The sequence below is a fragment of the Cucurbita pepo genome, chromosome LG13 (assembly GCF_002806865.2).
Source record: "Cucurbita pepo subsp. pepo cultivar mu-cu-16 chromosome LG13, ASM280686v2, whole genome shotgun sequence".
Lineage (NCBI taxonomy): Eukaryota > Viridiplantae > Streptophyta > Magnoliopsida > Cucurbitales > Cucurbitaceae > Cucurbita > Cucurbita pepo.
This window is the reverse complement of record NC_036650.1, coordinates 4,927,888-4,955,863: the sequence shown is the minus strand read 5'-3', so window position 1 is coordinate 4,955,863 and position 27,976 is coordinate 4,927,888. Positions and strand designations below refer to the sequence as shown.

Below are 27,976 nucleotides of genomic sequence, written 5' to 3'. Positions count from 1 at the left end.
AAGAGCAATTACAAGAAGCAATTTAAAGAAGATTGAAGTATCAAATCAACAAAATATTGAGTGAAGACCTTTTATCATTCCAATTTGTATTTAATAGCGCATGTAATACAAAAAAATCATTATGTTTGAAACCCCTTTGGGTGTTATGTTTCTTTTGAACCTGCTTTAGGTTTGATGTTAAATATGATTCATTAGATTAGTCAGGATCAAACTAATTCTACAAAGAGTCGGCTTGATATCTAAGAGTGACATCATAGATTCCAAGTTCGATCTAGGAGTTATTCATCCTTCTAATCCGCTCTTGGTTAGAATCATTCACTAAGTTAGACCTCTAGCTTTGAAAAATTCAGTGGTTAACGCTTATCAGAAGTATATATATATATATACAAACACAATAATGTAAAAGAATACTTTGATGCAATGAAATTAAGCTGCCAACGTAGTAAGTCGGAAACAAGCTTCCCTCATCTAAATGTATAAAATTTTAACTATGATGCATTCAAATAAAGTACAAACCAAGAAAAAAAAATCATTAAAATGTTATATCAACTAAAATAAAAAAGAATAAAAATACAAACTAAAATCTAAGGGAGGGAAGTGGGAGAAGGTTCTGTTTCTTTATGTGTCAGCAGCAAATACTCTCAAGACCTCTAAAACCAATCTCCACAGCAACACCTCCATATAGATGTTTTGAAAGGAATACAACATAGGAAAGGGAAGGGGCCCTCTTTCTCCGGCGCAAACTGACATGGATTACTGAGGCGTCTGGCCATGAGGCGGGGGACCTGATTGTTGCGGTGGTGGCATCCCGGGTTGACCGCCGAACTGCAGAACACAATGCAAAATATTTAAGAAATCTGGTGGCTTAATTAGCAAAGTTCTAAGAATGTCCACAAAACAACGTAATATTGTGTTACAAATGGTATTAGAGTTAGACACCAGGCGATGTGCCATCGAGGAGGCTGAGCCCCAAAGGGGGTGGACACGAGGCGGTTGCCAGCATGACGCTAGGCCCTGAAGGGGGTGGATTGGGGGGTCCCACATCGATTGGAGAAGGGAATGAGTGTCAGTGAGGACACTGGGCTCCGAAGGAGAGTGGATTGTGAGATCCCACATTGGTTGGGAGGAGAATGAAACATTCTTTGTAAGGGTGTGGAAACCTCTCCCTAGCAAATGCGTTTTAAAAACCTTGACAAAGAGGACAATATTTGCTAGCGGTGGGCTTGGGCCAATAGATTTGAATCCCCCATCTTCACCAAATACATTTGAATCCCCCATCATCAGGGTGAAGCAGATCAATCCAGTCTAGATTTTGGGTGTAGATAAACAGAAATGCAAATATGATTCAACAGTCTCAAGGGTGTTAATGTTAGCAATTCAGCTTCTCCATATTGGAAAACTGATAGCCAGAAGATGATGCTAGAGATAACGATAACTGTTACGATCGTACCTGGTACGGGTTGAACCCTGGCGTCATTGGCATTTGCCCAGCCTGTGTCCGATTGAATGCACCGCCCTGTGGATACATTGGTGCCCCAGACGCATTTGATGGGCCTTGCATATTTGGCAAACTATTCTGAAAACCTTGAACAGAAGGTGGAGCACCACTGGTAGGCATAGATCCAGAGTGCATTGGATTCATGCCCATAAAATGGTTTTGTTGCATAGGAGGACCCATCTGATTCATAGATCCTTGCATCCCCTAATAAGCATAGTTAAATTTGTCAGGCATCTACAGAGAAGGGGATTATGCATGGATGAAGGAGAAAGAAATTATAATAAAAATGCCATTTACACAAGTCTTAACAAGGCAGCAATTCATGCATGTTATCGTTCAAGGACAGTCATGGTTGACCTGGGGATCCAAAAACCCTCAAGAACACTTAAAAACGATCCGGGATTGTGATATCATATCACAAGGACGGGGATTTTCTCCTCCATCCGCTTTTTCGTGAAAACGTTCGATTCTTATGGCTTACAACGGTGTGTGCTATATTGTGGAATCTTTGTGGAGATAGGAATAATAATGTTTAGACTTATCCACTGATTGGTTGATTTAGAAATTCCCATAATAAGAAAACCAAGATTAAATGAAGACATAGTAGCAAAAGATCATACCATTGGACCAGGCATAGGCATTTGTACCGAGGCAGGTCCTGGTGAAGGCAATGATCCAGGTTGTGAAGGCATATTCAGCGAGGGCATTTGGGGCGGTCGAGGTAAATTTGGGTGTGGGAGCAAAGGGAAATGCGACGGTGGCTGTAAGTGTGGCAAATTTTGAGGTTGCATGGGACCTGGGGCCATTTGTTGGTTCTGGTGGTGCTGCTGCTGCTGCTGCTGCTGCATGAACTGCTGAGGGTTCTGTTGAAAAGAATGCTGCTGATTGGCAGCAAGAAGAGAAGGGTGTGGACCAGGTGGGAGGGGAGGAGCCCCTACTGGCATTGAAATTTGATGTGGCTGCTTATGTTCTCCCATTGCAGCAGAATCAGATAAGGGCATTGCAACTCCAATGCCAGGAATGGTTCCCTCGTTTCGAGCCAGCCCAGGCGGAAATGGTCCAGGAGTAGTAGGTCCATCAGGTACCACGAAGTTACCAGTCATACGAGCAGAGCCAGCGGGATTTTGCTCATTGTAACCTAATAAAAAAATATGTGAAGTAAAAAACAAATGACATTTCTAAATACAATCAATTCTTCTCTCATACTAGGACAAACGTGCAAATGCTAGATTACTTATGCACTATACACAATGAGCTAATCAACAATTCCACTATGGTGTTTCAGCTAAGGTCTGCTCAAACCATACCACCCAAATCAACAAGCCATGTCATATTCTCAATCTTAGCTATTCAGTTGGGCTTACCTGTGCCAAACTTATCACGAGCGGTGTCTCCTGGCCGATTTCTACACCAAAATTTGGTTGTGTGATCGTTGCTACCACTGCAAACGAAAACATCCATCGTTCATCAGAACCTACGGTAATCAGTGCTTCCAAAATAGTCCATGCTATTAGTATATGGCAACAAATGAACAATCATAAATACAAAACTTTAAAAGCAATGTTGATTTAAATACCTAAGAACAGAATAATGTAGCAGGAATAAAACAGAAACAAACTTTGAAAGACATCCTCACGCAATGAATTTACTGGTTACTTAATGTTAATGGTTTTACTTACTGTTCATCGTGGTAAAGATTTATTCCATCATCCTGGATTGTTAAGATTAAGATAACAATCCGAACTTTACCAGCAATCTCTCGTAGGCATTTAATTTTGCAGCATCCATATGAAAATCTTGTCACTAAAGTCCTATTATTTCTTTCCAACCAAAGTTTCTACAAGAACCATCAGGTTAGTTGGAGCTATAGAGTCCCTTTAGCCTTGTGGAAGGGGACAACATTTAGGTAAGATTCCAAAAAACTCCCAACGGATCTAGGAGGACAGTTTGCCGCCTGAAAGAAGATGACAAGTGTTTTACAAATGGCAATGAATGAAGAAAAGGTCCAGTTCCTCTGTTTTCCTTTGAATAAAATGTACCTAGATGGAAGGAGATTTCTTTGCTAGTTCATTTTTTGCAAGTTGTCTTGATGACCCAAGTCTTCTACTAATAGATATTGTCATTTTTGGGCTTTCCCATCCGAGTTTTCCCTCAAGGTTCTACAACGCGCCTACTAGGGAGAGGTTTCCACACCCCTATAAAGAATGTTTCGTTCCTCTCTCCAACCGATGTGGAATCTCACAATCAACTCCACATCGGGGCCCAATGTCCACGCTGACACTCATTTCCCTCTCCAATCAATGTGGGATCTCAAAATCCACCCCCCTTCAGGGCTCAACGTCATCGCTGGCACTCATTCCCCTCTCCAATCGATGTGGAATCTCACAATCCACCCCCCTTCAAGGCTCAGCGTCCTCGCTGGCACACCGCCCGCTGTCTGGCTCTGATACTATTTGTAACAACTGAAGCCCACTGCTACCAAATATTGTCCTCTTTGGGTTTTCCCTTCCGTGCTTTTCCTCAAGGTTTTAAAACGCGTCTACTAGGGAGAGGTTTCCACACCCTTATAAAGAATGCTTCATTCCTCTCTTCAACTAATGTGGGATTTCAGAATCCACCCCATTTGGAGCCCAACATCCTCGGTGGCACTCGTTACCCTATCCAATCGATGTGGGATCATTTTAATGAAATACCTAACTTCAATTGAGAATAATACAAGACCATACACAAGAAAAGCACCCACAAGAAAGAGCCAAACTAGAAAGTTGCACATTGGACGATAACAAAACTATGACATGCGAAAAAATGTCCCATATTTGGAAATAAGTAATTAATGAACCCAACTTCCAGAGTGAGTTACGGTGTATGATTGTGTGAGAATATCAAATCCATAACAAACGGCTAGATTTGCAAGATAACCAAACTTTTCTATACAAAAGAGTTATAAAGAATAATAAAAGCATTTTTTTTATACACAAGAAAAGGATAGGAACCTATTACAAACATTCCAAAAAAATTGACATAAAGTACAGAGGCACAAATACAGAGCACAAAATGCAAAAATTATCCATACCTGCAAAGAAGATAACCAATAGGATGCCATGCAAGGTCCCAAACACTATTATCGTGTGCATTGGAAATTTCAATCTGAGGAGTTTCATGTCTGTGAATAAGAGAATCATGTAATGAAATGAGATTAAAGACCTTAAAAATCATTGTAATCATGAATTGTTTTTAAACACCAACCAAGATTAAATCACAAAAAATGAAACATTCAAAATGGAAACGCTAGCATTATTTCAAGGATTGATCCGACAATGTGACTATCTTCAACGTGCAAGTTCAAAAGATATTTGAATCCTATCTAATACATCGTTGTATCATAAATGTTCATTACATGAGAAAGAAATTATCTTGCTACTCGCGTGAAATTAAATAATGTAATAAAATTGTTGAAAATACTTTATTTATATGAAATTCTGATAACATTTCTCATGCAACACCGAACACATTTATTTGATTCCAAAGCATTCTATTTCCAAAAATCTTTTTCTAGTCATTCTTTTCTTAGGTATCATAAACAAAACCTTCAACCAAACAGCCCCTAATGAAGACATTGACAACCACGAGCAAGGAATGAGGAAAAGGGATCTCCCTTAAATTCTTTGTACCATAGTAACTTTATTCAAAGTCTCATTCCTCTTCCTTCCAAAGCCAAAACAAAACTGTTTCTAACCATAAATAACATAAATTATGTATAATACAAGAAATCGAAGATTCAACTGAAGCACAAACATACCCAACAAGCCAATGAAAAATAGAGCCATCAAAACTCCCACTAACAAAATACTCTTCATGGAAAGGGTGCCAGGCCAATGCTGCAAAACAAACCACCTTATTATAGTATTTACCATATTGATAAAATAAAAGGAAAAACCAACTTGATATTAGTACTGACCTTAAAATAAAATAAACGAAAATATTTATTTTTATCCATAAATTAGCTAAGTATGTTAATGCATAAAACTTTAAACTTCACAAGTAGTGAGAATAATACCCTCGATTTTTTCAATTAATTTGTGGCAAAATGTGTAGACATTCTTGTAGGTGCTTTTGTGACTGGACTTAAATAGTTTCTGGCTAGGACGCCAGACTTTGGTTAATTTATTGGTGGGTCTTGAATGATCTTCTAGCTTGGATTTGAGGGTTCAATTTGATCGAAGTAAAATTCTAAGGTTAAAATTGACCAATTCTAAGGTAATTACTCATTATTAACAGTAGGACCGGTGGTAATATTATGGCTATAAGGGTTTTGAGGCAAGGCGACTCCTCTCCCCTTGCCTCTTTACATTTCTGGGAGATGCTTTTAGTAGGCTTGTCCACTTTTGGTTGGAAAGAAGATTTTGAGAGGCCGGACTGTAGAGAGTCAGAATGTGGTTATTTCTCACTTGCAGTATGCTGTTGACATGAATTGGCAGAAGGTGATTTTCCTCTTACTTAGCAGCTCGGGGATCAGTTTAAACTTCTTTAAAACCAACTGATTGGGATTATTATGGTTGAGCAGGAGGTGTTTGAGCAAGTTGTTATAACTATAGGAAGTAAAAAGTATTAGACAATTTACACCAAGATACAGCTTGGTAAACAACATTGTCGAAAAGTTTTGTATAAGCCTTTGTCTTGTCTGCGAATATTCAATGATTTGGTCATTCAAGACCCACCAATAAATTAACCAAAGTTTTGAACCCTCCAGAAGAAAGATCATTCAAGACCCACCAAAAGAAAGCCATGATGAGGTTATTCCATGGTAGGATTTTGCATTCTTGAAAGGGTGGTCGTTTAAGGTCATGTTCAATAGATTCTTTACCTCCCTAGGAAATGTGAGATGTCATCCAAATATATTGACAATCGTTGTCTAGAAATTCTGAACATATGCGCATTGCATAAATAAGTAGTCTTTTGTTACAAGAGAATGAGCTTTAGTTATGGCAGCATCAAGAAACATCTTGTTGTACAAAATTCCAAAAAGTATCAAACGAGATAGTCTTATCATCAAAAGTTCCAGGTCATTAAAAAAAGGGTGATGACTCCCCTCTCGGCATCTCCCCTTTCTCCCTCTTCTCACTAACGAAATCCAATCTCTTCTCTCTCCACTTTCAACTCTAATGGATTTTTAAAGGAGTCTCTAGTCATGGTCGCGTGTCTTAAAACGGTCAAGTGTGAGGTCTTCGTCTTAGAAATGCTGAGCTTTATGACTTGATTTTTTGGGCTTTCTCAATTTTCTCATCTCTCTTTCTTGCATAGGAACAATATGCTTTGCATCTTACTATTTCCACACCAGCTGAGTAGAGTCTCTTGTTGCTCGAATATCTGATCCATACTTACTGTTATACTGCTAAACTTTCTTGCACTACTGCTGGGGCTTTCCTAGTGGCTTTCTATATATTCCATCATATTTCTTGCATCCAACTTTTCTTCCATCTCATCAAAGGGTGCTCCAGCTTCCAAGCACAACATGGTTATCAGCGGTGGGGAAGACCGCCTTCCCACCTTCTTGCTTGCGTATTTAACAATCTCTTCTACTATAATCTTGTCCACATCAATACTTAATTTTTCATGATTGCAAATATCAGCAAGACTGTTCAGCAGACAATGCTGAACAGTATAGTATCATGTGTGGTGGGTAGTAGGTTGGCTTTCACGAATGCAACCCACAATGGTAGCAGCAGACCTCATAAGAGAAACATAGTGGCAGATTTGAAGAAGAGGAGCAAGGACAATGGTAGCAACAGACCTCAACCCGAAAGCAAAGGTGTGAGGTGCATTCGTGAAAGTCAACCTACTACCCACCACACATGATATTACACTGTCTGCTGAATGAGTCTTGTTGATATTTGCAATCATAAAAAATTAAGTATTGATGTGAGCAAGATTATAGTAGAAGAGATTGTTAAATGTGTAAGCAAGAGGGTGGGAAGACGGTTTTTCTCACAGCTGATAACCATGTTGTGCCTTGAAGCAGGAGTGCCCTTTGATGAGAAGGAAGAAAAGTTGGGAGGCAAGAAATCTGATGGAATATATAGACAGCCACAAGAAAAGCCCCAGCAGTAGTGCAAGAAAAAACAGAAGTGTAACGGTAGGTATGGATCAAATATTGGAGCAACAAGAGACCCTACTCAGCTGGTGTGAAAACAGTGAAGTAAGCTGCAAGCATATTGGTTGTATGCAAGAAAGAGGGATGAGGAAATAGAGAAAGCCCAAAAAATCAAGTAAAAAAGCTCAGCATTTCTAAGGCAAGGACCTTATGTTCGGCCGCACACTTGACCGCTTTAAGACACGCAACCATGACTAGAGACTCCTTTAAAATCCATTAGAGTTGAAAGTGGAGGGGGAAGAGATTGGATTTCGTTAGTGAGAAGAGGAAGAGAAAGGAGAAAGGGGAGAGGCCGAGAGGGGAGCCATCACCCTTTTTTTTAATGACCTGGAACTTTTGATGGTAAGACTACCTCATTTGATACTTCTTGGAATTTCGTACAACAAGATGTATCTTGGCGCTGCTATAACTAAAGCTCATTCTCTTTTAATTCCCTCTCTCTTTGTTACTCCTTGATTGGAGGGCTCTTTGTTAGTAGTTCTTTGTGTTGCTTCCCCACCCCTTAGGCTGTTTTTGTCCCCTTCTTCCCCTTTTCTAATATATACAGCAGGTTTCTTACAAAAAATAATAATAATTAAATTTACATTGTTGTGAGTGTCCAAGCTCATGAAGAATCCTAGCCTTAAATGTTCAACTGATGTGTCACAAATGATAAGGTAAACCTTACAAGAAAGATTTATGTAATTATAAAATGGTACGATACAAACCTTCAAAAAATAAACTTCTTGAACCATAAATAAATAATGATAATAAAACTTCTTGAACCAGCCAACACAAATAATTTTAAAAAAAAAACATTCAGACCACAAGCGGAACACAACATTTTTGTTATAACTGCAGGCTAATCAATTAACTAACGTACATAAATGAAGAACCGGAGCAACCAAGTGAAATAAAAGGGGAAAAAAAGGCCACATCCGATAAATTGTCATTGTCAGTTTTACGGTCTCCAGCCAAGTGAAAAAAGGACAAGCGACCATGACTGGAGACTCAAGTTTACATACTGTCTCCATCAAATAGAACAAACATTCTATAAATTGTAAGCAATTACCAGTCACATCCTTTCTATGCCCACGGAACGACTCGAGTTCTTTCATAGCTCTTATGTCATAAAGCTGCAAAAGAAAAAATAAATTACATAAAAATAAAAAAAAAAGAGAGAGAGAGTAAGAGGATATTAATATAAATAAATGAGATGAATATGAGTACCTTGATGATTTGATCCTTTGAAGCAGTCAGCACCCAGTTACCATTTTGATTCCACTTAACACATAGTACTGTATTTTTATGACCATGACTGAAAACACAACCATCATTCCTCACAAATTAGTTCAGCAATAATATTATTTTTTTATAACTAGATATTACACTCACAATGAGCAAAGCTCTTTCCCGGATTTTGCATCCCAAAGTTTTACGAGGTTGTCTTTGCCACCTGATAAGTTTCCGACCAGAACAATAAATATTTACAAGATCACTCACGGAAAGTTCTGAAAAAAGTTCCCTAATACAAGGCAGAAACCTGAAACTAGTAGAGACTTCGTGGGGTGCCAATCAACACTTTTCACATCCCACCCATGGCCTGCCTGAGTTCAAAACAGAAAATCTGGGTTACTTTAAAGATTCTTAACAAACAAATCACATAATCCGTCGTCTTGAAGACGAACATCTAATTTGACAAGTATGCACGGTAATCCAATCATGCCTGGGAATGACTCTAGTTGACCCAGTAACATAAAGAAAATTTAGACAAATTTATCTTCAGATAAACAATTACAAAATGTCTAAATATACCTAGCCAATAATTGCTACAAAACACGACCTGACAGCTACAAAAGTAGACATAATGATGTTATACATTAAAAGATCTATAGATTTATATTGACAACTTTAGAACGTCGTCAATATATATTGACAACTTTAGAACGTCGTCAATATAAATCAACAGCATTGAGGTAAGTAAGACTAATGTCACAATCGCACTCTTGTGGCAGCGGGACAACGATTGTGCAGCACTTGTTCTAACCTAGCGAACAAATCAACCATGTGAAATTCAGACTTCGGGACAATATCGGCGTATGCTCGAGCCTCGGGTCACGTTTGAGAGAAATGTTTTAGAAAACGTGAGAAAGATAATACGTTGAAAACAATTAAAAAAAAAACAATATTATAAGCGAAAAGCAAGTAGGCAACAATGGCGGCTTTAATAGCATATAACCCGGGTAGGAAAAATTAACAACTAGTCGCATCCCCCTATAGTGCATTTTGGGACATTTTAACCTTGGCGGGTGTCAAAATAATTTTGGTAACCAGCCATACACCCCCGTATTGACACAACAATGATAGTAAAGGCCTATTTAACATGAAATACAAACTCCAAAAAATGAATAAAAAGAAGCACATGGGCGAAATATAGTGTGTCATCATTAAGCCAGCATTCCAACTACAACAATTAGAAATAAACCATATAAAAATATGCAAAGCACATTACCAGACAAAGAACGCTCTTCTTGACACCGAGCGAAGTCCCAAACTTTGACAGTAGTATCATCAGAACAGGAACAGAATTTTAAATCGGTTCTACAGAAGCTGTTCAAAACAATCTCATTATAATCAGGAGGAGCAATAAAAGGATGTAAGCCTCTTCAAATGTGCATTGATGCCGAACATCTATTCTACACAGAGGTAGAGAAATAGTAGGACCTCTATATTAGAGATGATGATGGAGGAGAAGGTTCCCCAACGGCTGGCACAATCAGAATTTAATCCTACTTTAGATATGGTCTATTTTTGGCTTCCACCATGCCAAAAGGCGATAGCAACCCTATCCCTCTCATTCCATTTTTCCACCCACCTTCATGTCATCTTTAAGCTTCTATGTGGCTTTGATGTGCAAGAAGTTTCAGAATTTTCTTTTGTTTTCTATAGTACAAGACTTTTTGTTCAAGTATTGATATAATTAAATTTACTATAACTTAAGTTTTTAAGTTTAGTGGTGATTTAATATGGAACCAGAGCAAGAGGTCTTGTGTTGAAATCCTGTAATGTCATTTCTTCTCCCAATTAATATTGGTTTCCACTTGTTAAGCCTTCTACAATTCCAAGCACTGAGGGGGAGTGTTGAAGTATTGACATAATTAAATTTACACTAATCCACTAGCTTAAATTTTTTAGTCCAATGATGATTAAACAAGTTTCATCCTATAACATGTCCTATTATTCTTAGTAGCTATTGTTATCAAGATGATTAATCTATAAAAAGAGTAGTATGCAAAAGGAATGTATTCAAAAAGGGCTATTAATTGCTACCTCAAGTCCCGAACTGATTCTTTATGAGCTGATTTATTCGCCTTCACATTATTCATGTTATTTTGCCAATACCTACACATAAATGTTAATATGAAATCACCATCTGCTCTACAAATCTAATCTACAGCAGAACAAAGAATGATTGAAAATTTGTGAAAACGACCATTTAATACATCCAAATTGTAGGGAAAAATTACTTTATTGAGCCCCCATCATCACCAGAGACCATCCAGTTGTCATTGTGGCTCCATACCATAGACCTAATTGCTTGATCATGAGCCTGCCAATTATGATGTTCCAGAAGTCCTTTATCGTTCATTTTTATGCAATTTCATTAATTAATTATGAAACCCGTATACCTGAAGAATCATTTCAAAATTGAACGACTGTCCATTCCAAAGGGTAAATTCACCACTTTGTGAGCCTGTAATCAGACGTCTCCCTGTAGGAGTCCACTATGGAAGAAGAGAAGACAACACAGTAATGTTAAACACTAATGAGATGGAGGAAATTCCCAGAATGCCAGCAAACCCTTTCTCACGAGAAGATGAAGAAAGATATTCTAAAGAATCTTTGATGTAATGTAACCGCTACACTATTCAATTTTCAGAACTATCCAACTTACAAAAAGCCCATAATATAAGTTGTGGGTTAACAAGACTTACCAACAAGAAAAGTTCCACTTACCCCCAATAAGAAAAGTTCAACTTACCCCCAATAAGAAAAGTTCAACTTACCAACACTCTATTGATGGAACAACGATTTTTGTTGATTGATGTATGGACAAATTTAGCGGCAAAGCTCGTAGATGGATTATCTGAATAGGCAGCTGGTGGCAACATCTGCATCAAGAATTCAAATCAGACAAATGCTAGTGGAAGAAAAATTATTTCTCTCTGTGCTTACAGCACAAGTTTCAAAATCAAGCCAGGAAAAATGATGGCAACAACGATTCAATGCAGCAATTTTTTTCTCAACAAACAAGAAATGTCACTGACATCAATTGATGCTGCTGGAGTTGATTGCAACACAGTCCTATCCTTTGAATCTCGTTGCCACATACGGATCTGCAGATGAGTTAATAGATTATAAACTGAACCAAAATAGAAATCTGGAAGAAATTAAAAAAAAAAAAAATTGAAACAAAATCTCAGTGAACTGTACAAATCTAATTCATTTTTTCAAGTTCGCAGAAGAAAACAGGTTTTATTATCGTTATTCTTATTATTTTATGAATACTGACTTTCATTGAGAAAAAAAATCAAAGAATACAGACTTCCAAAGAATGAAAAGTTTTTTTCGGTCCCATAAACAATAATTGCTTCTAGAGGCCTTCAGTGGGGTCACTTTCTCTCATTTCTCTCCACATTTGAGTGGTTGATATTCTTAGTTGATTGGTCTCTACTGGTGCGTAAAAGGGTTGTATTGAGGAGTTCTTTCTGAAAAGGCATAGGCTTTACCTTTGCACCTTTAGTGCACAGGTGGTACCTATTTCTTTTGCTTCAAGGAGGCTACCTCCTGTTAATCTAAATAGCTTACTTTCCTTCTTCAAAACTACGTTGAGTATTAAGATTAATTGAGAAAAGAACTCAACATTGGAACTAATAGTGGGCTTAACATATTAGGCCTCATTTTCTTCTGTAAGAAATAAGATACACTATACTATCCACCTTTAAAATAACACCATGAGAACAAAAGACCTTGAGAAAATGCAAGACGACTACAAACCAAAATTAAGATGCAGAAACACAAATATGGGATAGAATCCCAACACAGTGACACAAATGTTTTGCTAAATAATTATTTTTTTATAGACCGCCCATTGCTTGAGATAATAAAATGTACATCAAAATACCATGGAATTACAGAATAGGTCTCCATTGGTCATAAAAGAGTAACGGATAGTAACAAAAGAATATAAGATTTAATACACCATAAAGACGACATGTAAACAATAGCATCCTGAAGTTTTGTTAGTGGGAGTTTCTGTACTTCGTTTACTTACATTTTATTCATGAAATGCAATGTTCCTTCTAGTCTTCTCTTCATCTGGTAAAAATCTGTTGCATAGCAACTATGAGCTCCAAAGAGGAGCACAAAAATTATTTGACCATAAAGCCTTCGAGAATTTTCTAATTTTAGCCTAGGATCACCAAATTTTCGAAGAATCTAGGAAAATCCCCAACGAAGATTGTAAATCTCCAAAAGCTTGGTCCACAAGGCCACCATATACACACAGGAGTTGAAGAGGTATCAGGACTTGGGCATTTTCCTAATTATTGGAATTGAGAGTTCATGATTTCTAGTCTGAGTTCTATTGTATATACTGACTTGATGGCCACAAAGAGTCATACCAAATAAAGACTGTGTTTCTTTAGAACCTTTTGACTTCAAATGGTTTAGGTAAAAACACTGGAGGACCAAATTTTCAAGAGTCAAACAAGAGAAGAAGGATTTCATAACAAAATACCCACGACAATTAAGCTTCCAAAATTCTGTAGTCTTTCTCATGACAGAATTTTCAGTCATCAGGGATTCTCATAAGGATCTCCCAATCCTCGATCTCCCTACTCCGACTGTTTGTTTGATCATCTCACACATGCTTTCCCTTCAGCAACTTTTGAGAAGAGTTTATTTAAATTTAACCTAGTAATTTTGTTTCATTGTTTTGCTTTCTTTCACTCCACTCGGAGTTTGTATTTGCTGAGCATTAGTTTTTCTGTTTTTAACTTTCTTCAGTGAAAAGAAAAGTTTTGTTTCTTGTTTTAGGAAGAAAATTCTAATATCAGATTTCACAATGTTTATCTAAGGGTCCTGAAGCTTTTACACTTGCAAAATTTTGGTAGCCACCCTCGAGCCTTAATAGCATAGTGTCTGCATAACATTATGGCGTAAAGTCTTATCTAAAAGAACAAAACTTCAGTTGCTAAAGGCAAGAAATAGAACTTAAGCAGTGAACAAAGAGCTTTGTCAGAAAACAAGATATGTCAAGTCCATATACAAGCACTACCTGCATGTAGCGCACGACAGTACTAGTATAATCGACTGCCCTCCTTTGAGTAAGCTTCCTCATTCTTTTTGCACCAAAACTGTCCCCATGGGCTGCAGCAAATTTATATTCGACTTGTTAGAAACAGAAGAAACAGTGGTCCCAAAAAAAAAAAAAAAAGTCATTAGCCCCAGGTATGTCCTAGAGGTGTTCGCCAGCCACATCAGACATGTGTGCAAGGCATGTTGGACCAAGAGGCAAGGCAAGCGCACCTCACTTCTTCCATGTTCAGACACACTGAGGCATGCACCTTACACCTCAAGTCCTTTTATACACAAACTAAGAAATTTTCTTAAGAAAATGTTCATTTCTGTCATCAATCTCTTGCAATCACTAATTTCTTAAATTTCTCATTATTTTATTATTCATAGTAATATATTTTGCATAAAAATTTAATTATATTTTTCAATCATGCCCTCACAACAANTTTTTTTTTTTTTTTTTTTTTTTTTTTTTTTTTGCTTAGCACTCATCCCTTCAAGGACTGTTATGCTTTCATTTGCCTCACACTTTAAAAACAATATATAGGGCATGTTAAAAGTATCAATGCTTCAAACACTAGCTTTGTGATCGAGAAAAGTGTAAAATACATCATAGTTTGAAGGTCTTAAATTGGCATGCAGTCAAAAGATAAGCTATACAATTGAAGGGAAATGTTATTTTCATAATTTATTGTATTCAAAAGAGGTTCTTAGATAGCCAACGAGAGCATAGCTCAACTATTATAACATATACCCTCAACCAAGAGGTCAGAGATTCAAATCTTTCCATCTCCACATATTGTTGATCTCAAAAAAGTTTCTAGTTACAGCATTAGGAAATAAGAGAGTAAATCCTCTCTCCCCACCTACTTTAGTCTAAACCAACATGTGTTTTATCTCTCTCTCTCTCTCAAGTACTACTACATATCCCTAAGATTTTCCACCCGTACTACATACCAACATCATGGCCACATATGCATCATATGTTTTACACAAAGCATGTAACATTTGTCAGAAGAGGAAAAAAAAATCTATTTAAGTCGCACATGGCTAGGAGACACGGCTTCACCCACATTCTCAGCTCCCCCTGTTTCCCTACACGACCTCACTGACTACATACGTGGTGTTTTCCAATGGTTGTAAGAGTAGATAGCATGGTGTTTTCCAGTAGATAACAGCGACCCACAACTTTGGTTCGAGCACGACAGCATCAGATCTTTGCAAAAAGCAAGTTATGTCAGTTCTGCCATTCTGGTGTTTCCCCCTTCAACCAACAACGACTCACACATTTTCCAAGTATTTTCACGGCTTTTTGCCAAGAACGTCTCAACTTCCCCTCCCTTGTGTGTTTGAACTCCAAATTATGGATCAAAGCAACACATTCAAGCTTCGCGAATTGCAGCGTGTGGTGATGTATTCTTCTACATGACTTTCCTAGAGTCATTCTCAATTTTTTAAGATAGTTAGGTGGGAGAGAAATAACTGGAAGTTTGTTCACCTTGGGGATGCTTTTATGACTAGTAGGATACAACTCAAACAAGGAGAAGCTCTTGCAAGACTCCCTCTATCCTACTAGCTCTAACTAAAAGTATCAAAAAGAGATTGAGGCAAGCTCCTCTACTAATTATAAACAATGAAAGCTTAAAGACACCTTTTTTCCGAATATAGGATTGACAACTCAGTTGATTCCTAGACCACAATACGGCATGGGCTTCGAAAAAGATCAATAACCTCTGTCTCTATTCCATTAACAAGTTTTCTCCATATTCACGCTATATCCATCAACATCTACCAACGAAAAACAACTACTCCAGCCTAAATTGTTGAAAAGCTAGGAAGGACAGATAATGAACATCAATAAGACTCCCCTCCTCTCGCTAAAAGGGGAAAAAATACCACAGCTCCATGGATATTGTACTCTAGAACTTAATGAGGAACTTAGAGACTAAAGAGAAAGGAGAATATTCGAGAGAGCATATCGATCAAGGCCAAGCCACCTCCATCAAAAAGCTCTTGATAAAATATTCCCTCCCAACCCCCAAAAGCTCAACTCTTAGTCACTTCATCGTCGAAAAGGTTTCAAAAAAGAGAAGGGCCTAGAAACCAACGACAAGAACTATCTGCATGCACTAAATGGAGCATTAATTAAAGGAGGAACCATCTCAGTAGCCTCAAACTTTCGACTTTCTCAAATACCTAAATAATTCAAGACTGAAAGCACTTGCTCCATTTTGGGTAAATGAATGGTGATACAAAAATCAGAACTACAATCAATATCACGCCTTCACTACAACCCATTCGATACATTTAAGATTAATTGATAAACCACACATCCAAGGTCCTGTTAACAAAGTTAACAACACCCCCCAGAAATCCAGCAACCAATCCAAAGTCCCAAATGACTTGGGTCGCCGCAGAAACTCCCAAGAAGCCAGAAACCAAATAACACAAAAGACCGTTTACCTTCGTAAGGAGGAGCAGGGCCAGATGGGTGTCGAGGATGATGGTGCTGTTGAAACTCCGGAGCGAGTGTAGTCGAAGAGGCAGACGGCTGCCTCATCATGGGTGGCCCTGACGGGGGCGGGCCTCTTGGGAAATCCCCACCAAGAGGATGCTGATTGGGCTGCTGATGCTGCTGCTGAAACTGCTGGGGATCGCCGTACATGTTGTATACGCTGAAACTAACGTGATTGAAGCTAACGATTGAAAGGGAAATGTCGTATGTAGAAGAAGAGAGGAGATTGAGAAGAAATGTAGAGAAGAGGATTGAATAAAAAGTTGAAGACCCTTAAACCCTAAACAATTTATCTGTAACCTGGTTCTTCTGAACGATCTCAGCTGGTGTGTCCGGGTTTTGAGTTTTCGGCCTCCAGAAGGGCGGGGGCCAATCTACTTCTGATTTTCCGTTTTTTTTTCTTTTTAATCAGATTTTACTCAATTTTATTACATTTTGGTTCTCCAATCAATATCATGTAAATTGACATGATAATTAATATGATATATATAATTATAGGTAAATTATAGATGAAATAAATGGTAAAACCCATTTTAATCTATTACATAATAACGATTATTACATAATTGTAAATAATATAGTCGATTAAGACTACGCTGATTTTCATAATATTTTTTTAACATAAATATAATTTTTTAAAATAATTTAAAAAATTAGGAATAAAAATGAAAGATTTTAAAACTTAATGACATAACTATCGTGTTTCTTCATCGGTTCATCTTTTTCTAAGTTTTTCTCATCGACTTTTTCGATTTTCATAATAAATGAGGTTATTAATATTTTTACTAGCGTCTAAGAAGTTTCTCACAATATGTCACATCTTCCGTCATTTCAACCAAAAATTTACCTTATAGATTTATTTTCTCATATAATCGAGACCTAAATATGATTTAACAGCACCTCATTGTCAAAGTATGCCAAGATATAATTTTTTTTTTTTTTCAATTAATCACCACCATACTATTTCGAAACTTTTTCACATTCCCAGCACTAAGTGATGCGAATTGATGACCATCAACACGACGAAGTGAGTGACCCCGTTACGACGAGAAGAGCTTTTGATCGAGCGAACACGCAAATAGATAGACATTAGCAATGAAGATTAAATTATTCATGATATAACATCAACAATTCATCAATCCAAGGCTACAATAAGAAAGAATCAACTACAACATGGTTTTCTAGAGAGAATATTCAGAATGTCAGATTGCCTAAGATCATCAGTCAGAGTATGGGATGAACTGAATAACAATCACTCACTCACTCACTACTGGATTCAAAACTATCCTCAAATTCATCCAAAAAATGATATCAATCAAAATCTCAATGATGCAGAATTGTTGTTGTTTTGATAATGATGAACATTTGCAGCTGCATCATTCAACTTCCTTCCAGTTGGCTGAGACACATAACATTTAGTTTAGCAGCAGCAGACTTAACCCACTACAACGAGTTCAATCAATTCACAACCAAACGCAAAAAAGCTACAATAATTATGAAGTTTTGAATAGCATCATCTGTAATGTGGGTTTGATGATCATAAGAATGTTTAAGAACACGACAGCAGAAATAACCCTGTAACGGTTTAGATCCACCGCTAGCAGATATTGTCCTCTTTGGGCTTTTCCTTTCAAGCTTCCCCTCAAGGCTTTAAAACGCGTCTGCTAGGGGAAGGTTTCCACACCCTTATAGAGGGTGTTTTGTTCTCTTCCCCAACCAACGTGGGACATCACAAACCCACTACAACAATTTTGATCAATTCACAACCAAATGCAAAAAAAAAGTTACAATAATTATGAAGTTCTGAATATCATCATCTGTTATGTTTCAGAACTCAGTTGTAAGGAAGAGGACTTACCCTAAACAAAACTGCAGCCAACTTTAAGCCTCTTTCCTGGTTATCCTGTAGAACAGAAGCGTTTAATTACCAGTAGAGTGATGTGAAAATAATGATAATCTTCGTCTCTGACTACGCTCAAATTCGTTTTAAAATCGGTTTCGGTTTGTATTTCACAGTTTTGGATTGTCAAACTCATATAGAAGTAGATGGCTAAAGAAGTGTGAAATATCCAAATTTGAGCCTAATGAACAGTGGCCATAAGTCTCCNGATCGCCGTACATGTTGTATACGCTGAAACTAACGTGATTGAAGCTAACGATTGAAAGGGAAATGTCGTATGTAGAAGAAGAGAGGAGATTGAGAAGAAATGTAGAGAAGAGGATTGAATAAAAAGTTGAAGACCCTTAAACCCTAAACAATTTATCTGTAACCTGGTTCTTCTGAACGATCTCAGCTGGTGTGTCCGGGTTTTGAGTTTTCGGCCTCCAGAAGGGCGGGGGCCAATCTACTTCTGATTTTCCGTTTTTTTTTCTTTTTAATCAGATTTTACTCAATTTTATTACATTTTGGTTCTCCAATCAATATCATGTAAATTGACATGATAATTAATATGATATATATAATTATAGGTAAATTATAGATGAAATAAATGGTAAAACCCATTTTAATCTATTACATAATAACGATTATTACATAATTGTAAATAATATAGTCGATTAAGACTACGCTGATTTTCATAATATTTTTTTAACATAAATATAATTTTTTAAAATAATTTAAAAAATTAGGAATAAAAATGAAAGATTTTAAAACTTAATGACATAACTATCGTGTTTCTTCATCGGTTCATCTTTTTCTAAGTTTTTCTCATCGACTTTTTCGATTTTCATAATAAATGAGGTTATTAATATTTTTACTAGCGTCTAAGAAGTTTCTCACAATATGTCACATCTTCCGTCATTTCAACCAAAAATTTACCTTATAGATTTATTTTCTCATATAATCGAGACCTAAATATGATTTAACAGCACCTCATTGTCAAAGTATGCCAAGATATAATTTTTTTTTTTTTTCAATTAATCACCACCATACTATTTCGAAACTTTTTCACATTCCCAGCACTAAGTGATGCGAATTGATGACCATCAACACGACGAAGTGAGTGACCCCGTTACGACGAGAAGAGCTTTTGATCGAGCGAACACGCAAATAGATAGACATTAGCAATGAAGATTAAATTATTCATGATATAACATCAACAATTCATCAATCCAAGGCTACAATAAGAAAGAATCAACTACAACATGGTTTTCTAGAGAGAATATTCAGAATGTCAGATTGCCTAAGATCATCAGTCAGAGTATGGGATGAACTGAATAACAATCACTCACTCACTCACTACTGGATTCAAAACTATCCTCAAATTCATCCAAAAAATGATATCAATCAAAATCTCAATGATGCAGAATTGTTGTTGTTTTGATAATGATGAACATTTGCAGCTGCATCATTCAACTTCCTTCCAGTTGGCTGAGACACATAACATTTAGTTTAGCAGCAGCAGACTTAACCCACTACAACGAGTTCAATCAATTCACAACCAAACGCAAAAAAGCTACAATAATTATGAAGTTTTGAATAGCATCATCTGTAATGTGGGTTTGATGATCATAAGAATGTTTAAGAACACGACAGCAGAAATAACCCTGTAACGGTTTAGATCCACCGCTAGCAGATATTGTCCTCTTTGGGCTTTTCCTTTCAAGCTTCCCCTCAAGGCTTTAAAACGCGTCTGCTAGGGGAAGGTTTCCACACCCTTATAGAGGGTGTTTTGTTCTCTTCCCCAACCAACGTGGGACATCACAAACCCACTACAACAATTTTGATCAATTCACAACCAAATGCAAAAAAAAAGTTACAATAATTATGAAGTTCTGAATATCATCATCTGTTATGTTTCAGAACTCAGTTGTAAGGAAGAGGACTTACCCTAAACAAAACTGCAGCCAACTTTAAGCCTCTTTCCTGGTTATCCTGTAGAACAGAAGCGTTTAATTACCAGTAGAGTGATGTGAAAATAATGATAATCTTCGTCTCTGACTACGCTCAAATTCGTTTTAAAATCGGTTTCGGTTTGTATTTCACAGTTTTGGATTGTCAAACTCATATAGAAGTAGATGGCTAAAGAAGTGTGAAATATCCAAATTTGAGCCTAATGAACAGTGGCCATAAGTCTCCTCACCTGAAGCAATAGATTCCCAAGGCAGTGGTGATCTCATGAATGACTGAAGTTGCAAAATGCAAATACAGAGCAGCTGAAGAAACCATGAAAAACAACATAATTCAACTACGGTGTAGATAACCAGCACGTACGTATACTTGTCGTAGAATAATATTTGTAAACTTTACTAGACAGTAGAAGCTTGGTCTGTCTAACAGACCTATCAGATGAGATGATATCAGAGCTCATTAACTGATCTATGAATGTAAAAGAGAGGGGTAATCATACCAGTAAAAAGACAATAACCAAGAACAACCAGACTTTCATCAACTAAAGGTACCCTGCCACATGAATTTACAGATCTTTATTGTCAGTAAAAATGATAACGCTTTCAATCTCTGCAAACTGTTCAATTCATAACCACATACCCGTCGTTAAGCCTTGCTGTGAGAACGTTTGCGATGGCAAGAGGAAGAAATAATAGTGACTGCATGAATATTAAACAAACAAAAAGATCAACCTATGCCAGTTTTGTTCTAAATGTATTATGAAAATTATCCAAAACACTTTACCAACAAGGCGGAACTAGTTTAATTTAAGCTTAGTTTATTCTAAATATCCTTAAACATACTTGCTTTCCTTACCGTAATCTTAGTTCATTAAAGAAAGTTGTTGCATTCAAGCAAGAAGTGAACATTCAACATGGGTGGGCACCTCGCCTAGCTATAAATATGAAGCACACTTAAGTGTACACATTTGAAGCTTTTTAAACAGTGGGTATTGTTATGGCTTCATTTGTATGTTCAATGTGTGTATCATCTAAAACTAGATTGAGTCGCTCGTTCGTATCCATCTCGAGACTTCCTGAACCAGTGACCTAATACTTCAACAATGAACTATACTATTTAAAGACCGAACAGGCAACTTTTTGTTCATTTTATTTTGTATGACAAAACATCATTAAGTAAAAGAATCAAATTAAAGAATTAAGGTTCAAGTATTTCGATTAAGGGTTGGGGTTTGAGTATAGATCATTTCATTTCTAAACTATAGATAAAGTTACAATACAGCATAAGGGCTACGCAGGGATATAATGTCATAATCATGCTTCTTCATGGTATTTTGGTTCATTAAAGCAACATACCATGCACATTCCAGTTTTCAAGCCCTTGGGTTCATCACAAAGGTGAGCTAGAATCATTCTACCCTGCAAAACAGAATGCTTCCATTTTAGAAATGCTCGAGTTCATTGTATTCAAGCGTCCAACTTCAACTAATGTATGTCATCAATGCCATACAATGATTCAACATTCCATATAGTTGTAACCGTGAATAACCCATCAAAACAGCAAGAAAAAGGTAACATAGTACTTCATCAAAAACTCCATTTTATGCCAATAACACTGAAAAAACAAACTCAGTCCACCAAATCCATGCCAGCTTCTAAAAATAGGGAGATGGACGGTGTGTGTGAGAGAGAGAGAGAGAGAGGAAGAACCTATGTCTTACCACTAAGAATCCAAAAGCAAGTCCAGTTCCAGTTATAACCAGATGCGGATAGCTTCCAATAATGTCAGAAGGTGACAAGTAATCCCTAAATGAGCGACATAAATGGTGTAAAGGCATATGATAACTACAAATGTATTAGGTGAGGGAAAGGAAAATACAGTTAAGACTTACCATATTAAGACTCCTCCGACAAGTACTACAAATGGGTAAAGCTGTACGAACAATGAAAAAAAATCTATTTATTATTACAGCATAACGTAGATAAACCAAAGTTCATTGACAATGTGATTGTTACCATCGCTAATGCTAATAGCATGTTTCCTTTTCTTGCCTGAACAACCTTGTAAACATTGTACACACTGCACAGAAGCATAAGATGATATGGGGGTTTGAGCAGATATTCCAGTTAACAATCCTCAAAGTCGAAACACGAACGAAACATGAATGGACAGAATTCAGTAAATTTATCATTTCATCCCATGAAGAAAAATCTTGGTATTGCACGACTTTGAAAAAGGCAAATATCACATGCATTTGGATGTCACTATGAAGTTAGAAGACAGGAAACACATACTTGAATGCTACTGTAGGAATGACACCGAAAGCAGCCAACAAAATCAGTGCAGCCTTGAATGTAGGGATATCTGAGCATAAAATTTTTAGAAAATGATCAAGCATAAGAAGAGTAACTGCTAAAGTGAAATGTCAAGTGAACGAGTATTTGTGATTAAGCAAAGAGGTCCAAAGGTGTATAAGTAGAAGTCTATATATCTGACATGACATAAGAAGAAAAAGAGAATTTTACCAACACGGGACAGGTTAAAACATAGATTAAATATGTCATTAAAGGGTGCAAAATATAACATATGCTTTGTCACCCTGTAATGAATCCTCCTTACAATCAGCATATGACTTCATAAAAGAACAATCCCAAAGGGCAATTACAATAACACTCAGCCTTTTGAGAGGGCTGTACTCTCCTTCCTGAGACAAAAGCCTTCACAAGAAAAGAACTTAACTCCCCAAAAGAACACACCAACTTACTTAAACAGTAGAATTACATGGAAACCCAAAATAAGGGTAGATTAACAAGAAAACTAGGGTGCTAACAAGAAAACTAGGGTGCAATTCCCAACCTGTCCTCCTAGAATATGAATTAACAATAGATGGTGTAACATTACCGCCGTAATAACATTAAAGTACAAAGCTTAACCACAATTCACTATAAAAACTGGCCATAGATAGGTACAGAGAGAGAGGGAGGGAGAGAGATGGATATTCGTAGTTAAGTGCTGAAGGTTTGTATAAACAAAATTTCATAGGTACAGTAGATTTTAAGTCTTACCATGGAAAAAGGGAACCCAACTAAAAATTGGTATGGACTTCCCAAACTGTTGAGCCCACCACCCAGCACCTGGTAGAAGATATATTCAGGACTTGACGAACTTTTCTATCACGCTGGAAGAGAATTGCATATTCAAGGTAGAAAATCGTAAACTGAAATTGTAAAACAGGCAGTGAGAAGGAACATACCCACAAAGGTTGTGAAAAAATGGCATAAATAAATCAGCATGAGACCCTCAGTAGGTCCATTTACAACAGGAAGAACTAGAGTATTGGTGAAGAAGCTGTACTCAAAGATGAAAATGGAAGTTAGGTGCCAACACAACCATCACAGAAAAGCTTTCCAATTTGTAATGGAGACTATGATTACAAAAGAATTCTTTGCGGTGTAAACATCACCAAGAAGCCAAGTGTTGTTCTCTGTATTCAATTTTCCTAAAAATTCTAAGGTTCTTCTCCTTCCAAATTGTCAGAAGATTGAAAACAGGAACTTTTATTAAAGGGATTGTTTAAATAACCGGTACAACATGGCTAATACGATAGATGCCTAAAAGAACTAAAATCATGAGAGACGAGACATTGTCATAACTCATAATAACTTGTATCATATCAAAATAATGAGCTGGTACAGAAAACTTACTGTTCCCATGTTGCACCATAAAAGGGAACAGCTGAAAGTACCCAGAACCAGAATGAAGATCTTCCGCACATGGCGGTGCTCCCAAATGCTAAGGTTTCAAACTGGTATCACCACCAAGAAACAAAAAAATATATAAATGCGGGAAGGCCAGAAAAATACAGCAACCATGTGTTAAGATACATACCGCGCACGCAAGTGCATCGCATCCTGGAAGAGAGAAAGAAGCACAAAAACAACATTTTCTTAAACATTGAACTTCGGTGAGCCATTAAAAAGCTGGAGAGACATGAACAAGGAGGAATAAAAAATAAAATAGAAATATTACCGTGGTCAAAAAGTTCTCCCAGTGGACTTGAGGAATTTGTCCTCCGTGCTTGCTTCCCATCAACAGCATCAAAAGTCTTGTAAAACAGGGATTAAAGATTTATAAGGCTATTAGCAACACTGTAATATTGTCCACGAAATCTATGGGAGTTGCTCAGCTTTCAACAAAGGACATGCCATCCAACAGAACAACAAAACTCCATATAGAATATTAGAGCATACCTGATAAAGAAATAAAAGCAATCCATGCGCAAAATGAACCCACCTTGGGGGAGCTGAATCCAAATGAGGAGAATATATCTGACATGAAAATACAATTAGAATATAAATATGAGAAAGCCCAAGGGATCAATAAACCAACAATAAATATATAAAAAATCATGAATAACTAGCCATGATGTGCTAATATAGCAATAAATATATCATTCTCGTGTGATCTTTGCCCATGTTTTGCATCAATTTTAGATATGCTATGCCAAAGTAATGGAAGTAGAAAATAACAAAAGGGTAAGTGAATGAACATAAAAGCACAAAAACTAATAAAACGAAGTCTTAGAACATTTATCACAAAAAGTTACGACCAAGAATTACAAGATTAGGATGATCATAATACAGAAATGACGCCATTTTAAGAAAAACATAATGAAGAGCAGTAAAAATGAATATTGTATGTTACTCACATAACCAAGAACTGCTGATGTGATCAAAAACATAAATCCCACAAGTGTTATCTGCCACGAGACCATGCCACAAAGGAAAGAACATATTATCTCAGAAGTCACAGCAAAGATACAGTAATAGCACTCAAAGTCAAACATTAGTTACCATGTTCGGACTGACGAAATCATCCAGGAACCGACGTGAAGTAAGAACAGAGAAAAAAAAAATGATATGTCAGTACCTCGTCAGAAAGAAAGCTTACAAGAAAGAAAATATGCGTATCAGGATTGAACAGTTGCACTAGAAGCTATTGACATTTTTAAACGCAAATCTTTTACTGAATTTGCAGAAATCCCTACTGATAGAAGCAACAAAGCTTTACTTACGGCATCCATAGTGGAAAGAAATTGACGAAGCGACTCCAAAAGGGTTGCAGTACATATTTGGCAACGTAAGAGTGATCAACACCACTGTACTTATATCTGTGCAATGTTGCAACACCATGTGCACCAATATACCTCATTTCCTCAAAATACGATCAAAATTTTGTAGCAGAAACCAATCAACTCGCCGGAAAATCTGCTATATGGGAAAGAAATGGTAACTCAACCCAACCAAAACAAGCTCCCGCAGTACAGAATGCGGTATCCAATCTAGGAAAAACGATGCATCCATTGAAATAGGTATTTGAACATATAAAATACATGTATTCCGGTAATTCCAATACCCTAAACAGCCTAAAAGCAATAACCCATTTAAGATTCATAAGCAAATAGCTCGTTAATGTTTTAGTTAGAGCAATCACTTATCAAAAACGGATGAGCCGATTCATAACAATGTTTACAAGGCTAACTCCAACTGAAAGCATAGATGTAATCCGGTAATTCCAATACCCTAAACATCCTTAAGAAAATAACACATTTAAGATTCAGAAGCAAATAGTTCGTCAATGCTTTAGTTAGAGCAATCACTTATCAAAAACGGATGAGCCGATTCATAACAATGTTTACAAGGGTAACTCCCACTGAAAGCGTAGATGTAATCCGGTAATTCCAATACCCTAAACAACCTTAAGGCAATGACCCATTTAAGATTTAGAAGCAAATAGTTCGTTAATGCTTTAGCTAGAGCAATCACTCGTCGAAAACGGATGAGCCGATTCATAACAATGCTTACAAGGCTACTCCCACTGAAAGCATAGATGTATTCCGGTAATTCCAATACCCTAAACAGCCTAAAAGCAATAACCCATTTAAGATTCATAGGCAAATAGCTCGTTAATGCTTTAGTTAGAGCAATAACTCGTCAAAAACGGATGATCTGATTCATAACAATGTGTACAAGGCAAACTCCCACTGAAAGCATAGATCCAAATGAAAAATGAATCCATTTCGCGTAACTTGAATCTCGAGGGGATAATGAAAAGAACACAGTTCAACAAAATCACGTTTAAGAAACCAAATCGGTGGCCACACACACACACACACACACAAAGGTAACTAAAATGAGGGAGAATAACATTACCTGATTTCTAGTCGCAGAGGAAATGGGCAGGACGAGAGATCAGGAAATGGAGGCGCCCTGTGAGAAACAAGAAATAAAAATTAAAACAAAAAAAAATCTTTAATCTCCCGCTTTCTCGTAGAAAAGGGAATTGATTCTTTTGATTTTCTCTCACAACTTTCCCTTCCCTTTTGCATTTATTATCCAATTGCTTTACGCCAAATGGAATCTTTGTCCAATCGTCTTCCATCAACAAAAGCTGATGCCTTTGTGTTTATTCAACCCATAATTCTCAAAAAACACACCCATATTTCACAATATCCTTCTATAAATAACAAAAATCTTAATGGTGTGGGCGAACAGTGCAAGATGAGTGTACTCGACGTCTTTTTTTGGGAATGAGTTTCTGAATAAGTGTTAGGTGGCACAAGCATGACGATATTGCACCTTGCGCCTCATTCTTTGAGTTAGACGTTGATATATGGGTTAGGCTCCAACACAGTAATCATAAACACGAGAGGGTTCATACTTCAATAGCACTTGGATGGATGGATGTACGAGATGTCATGATTATAAAGTTGACTCATGGGTTAGTTTCTCGATAAGTATGTTTAAGTGAGTAACAAAGGCCAACTGCATCTTACCGCTCGAAATGTCTTCATAAAGCATTAGTGAGACTCAAGAGTTCTTGATTAGCACGGTACTGAGGACGATATATCCCAATAAGCATTATAATACCACAATAAGCTTCTGTTGACATGAGTATGCCCCGATGAACGTTATAATGTTCCGAAATGCTATTAAATAGCCTAACTTAAATATTTCTTATCTACCTCTAAATAAAACCGAACATTAATATTTATGATACTCAAGCAAGCTAAGAATACCTATAATATTATATTTAAAACTTATGTCCATACAATTGCACTTAATACGTTTTTGCGCGCATCATATATATTTTAAAATTTTCAATAATACTTTGAACTTTAAAAAGTTTTATTAATATTTTCAATTAAAAGAAATTAAAAATATTTTTACCGTTAGTATTTTATTTAAAACATGCTCATCAACTTTTAAAAGTAATATTAACATCATTTAACTTTTATAAATAAATAAAAAAATTAATTATTTTCGTCAATATATGAACGAAAAATCATCTAAATATACATCATAGATGGTTGTCTCTTTTCAATTTTAGTGGTATTAATAGTAAAAACTTTTTATTTTCTACCGTTTAAGGGTAATAATGTTATCTTTGAAAGTTTATGGATATTTTTTAAATATGTTACTAACGATTTTGTTACGATTTTTTAACGTTTTTATAAATTATAAAATAAAATATTAAAGGTTTTTATTTTTTATTTAAAAAAAAAAAACCATTAGTATTTTTAATTTAAAATTATTTTTGAATTTTTTCTCAAGTTTAAAAATA

The 27,976-nt window shown here is 36.6% G+C and overlaps 2 protein-coding genes across 4 annotated transcripts; both read right to left on the bottom strand.

Moving 5' to 3' along the window:
* Window positions 1-400: 400 nt before the first annotated feature.
* On the bottom strand, window positions 401-18,852 carry LOC111808319 (flowering time control protein FY-like). Of its 3 annotated transcripts, XM_023694234.1 has the most exons (19): window positions 18,625-18,852; window positions 16,452-16,653; window positions 13,969-14,060; window positions 11,957-12,025; window positions 11,696-11,800; window positions 11,318-11,413; window positions 11,156-11,238; window positions 10,959-11,030; window positions 10,141-10,238; window positions 9,172-9,231; window positions 9,024-9,084; window positions 8,859-8,946; window positions 8,701-8,764; window positions 5,298-5,376; window positions 4,572-4,661; window positions 2,863-2,939; window positions 2,119-2,636; window positions 1,451-1,702; window positions 401-825 (listed from the first exon to the last, which is right to left on the bottom strand). In XM_023694234.1, exons 2-19 carry the CDS (start codon window positions 16,651-16,653, stop codon window positions 754-756), a joined length of 2,178 nt encoding a protein of 725 aa, XP_023550002.1. In that variant the 5' UTR covers window positions 18,625-18,852; the 3' UTR covers window positions 401-753. The 3 variants fall into 3 exon arrangements, with proteins under 3 accessions (XP_023550002.1, XP_023550001.1, XP_023550003.1); XM_023694233.1 differs by lacking the exon at window positions 18,625-18,852 and having other exon boundaries at window positions 16,452-16,881; XM_023694235.1 differs by lacking the exons at window positions 13,969-14,060; window positions 16,452-16,653; window positions 18,625-18,852 and adding an exon at window positions 12,964-13,042.
* A 707-nt stretch (window positions 18,853-19,559) lies between these two features.
* On the bottom strand, window positions 19,560-26,826 carry LOC111809403 (choline/ethanolaminephosphotransferase 1-like). Its single transcript, XM_023695854.1, has 20 exons — window positions 26,566-26,826; window positions 25,428-25,620; window positions 25,207-25,216; window positions 25,062-25,112; window positions 24,604-24,681; window positions 24,383-24,458; window positions 24,242-24,264; window positions 24,058-24,158; window positions 23,607-23,701; window positions 23,419-23,487; window positions 22,648-22,717; window positions 22,369-22,432; window positions 22,245-22,285; window positions 22,074-22,158; window positions 21,709-21,771; window positions 20,993-21,051; window positions 20,853-20,905; window positions 20,586-20,658; window positions 20,333-20,377; window positions 19,560-19,873 (listed from the first exon to the last, which is right to left on the bottom strand). Exons 2-19 carry the CDS (start codon window positions 25,562-25,564, stop codon window positions 20,356-20,358), a joined length of 1,170 nt encoding a protein of 389 aa, XP_023551622.1. The 5' UTR covers window positions 25,565-25,620; window positions 26,566-26,826; the 3' UTR covers window positions 19,560-19,873; window positions 20,333-20,355.
* Between the last annotated feature and the right edge of the window lie 1,150 nt (window positions 26,827-27,976).

Coding starts and splice junctions, on each gene's coding strand:
- LOC111808319 (XM_023694234.1), bottom strand. CDS start 16,653: ATGTACGGCGATCCCCAGCAGTTTCAGCAGCAGCATCAGCAGCCCAAT. Junction 11,239..11,317: donor ATTTTGAAATGATTCTTCAG/GTATACGGGTTT, acceptor CATAATTGGCAG/GCTCATGATCAAGCAATTAG. Junction 8,765..8,858: donor CAAAGGATCAAATCATCAAG/GTACTCATATTC, acceptor TTTCTTTTGCAG/CTTTATGACATAAGAGCTAT.
- LOC111809403 (XM_023695854.1), bottom strand. CDS start 25,564: ATGAGGTATATTGGTGCACATGGTGTTGCAACATTGCACAGATATAAG. Junction 23,488..23,606: donor TTTTTTCACAACCTTTGTGG/GTATGTTCCTTC, acceptor ATCTTCTACCAG/GTGCTGGGTGGTGGGCTCAA. Junction 22,159..22,244: donor GTCGGAGGAGTCTTAATATG/GTAAGTCTTAAC, acceptor TCGCTCATTTAG/GGATTACTTGTCACCTTCTG.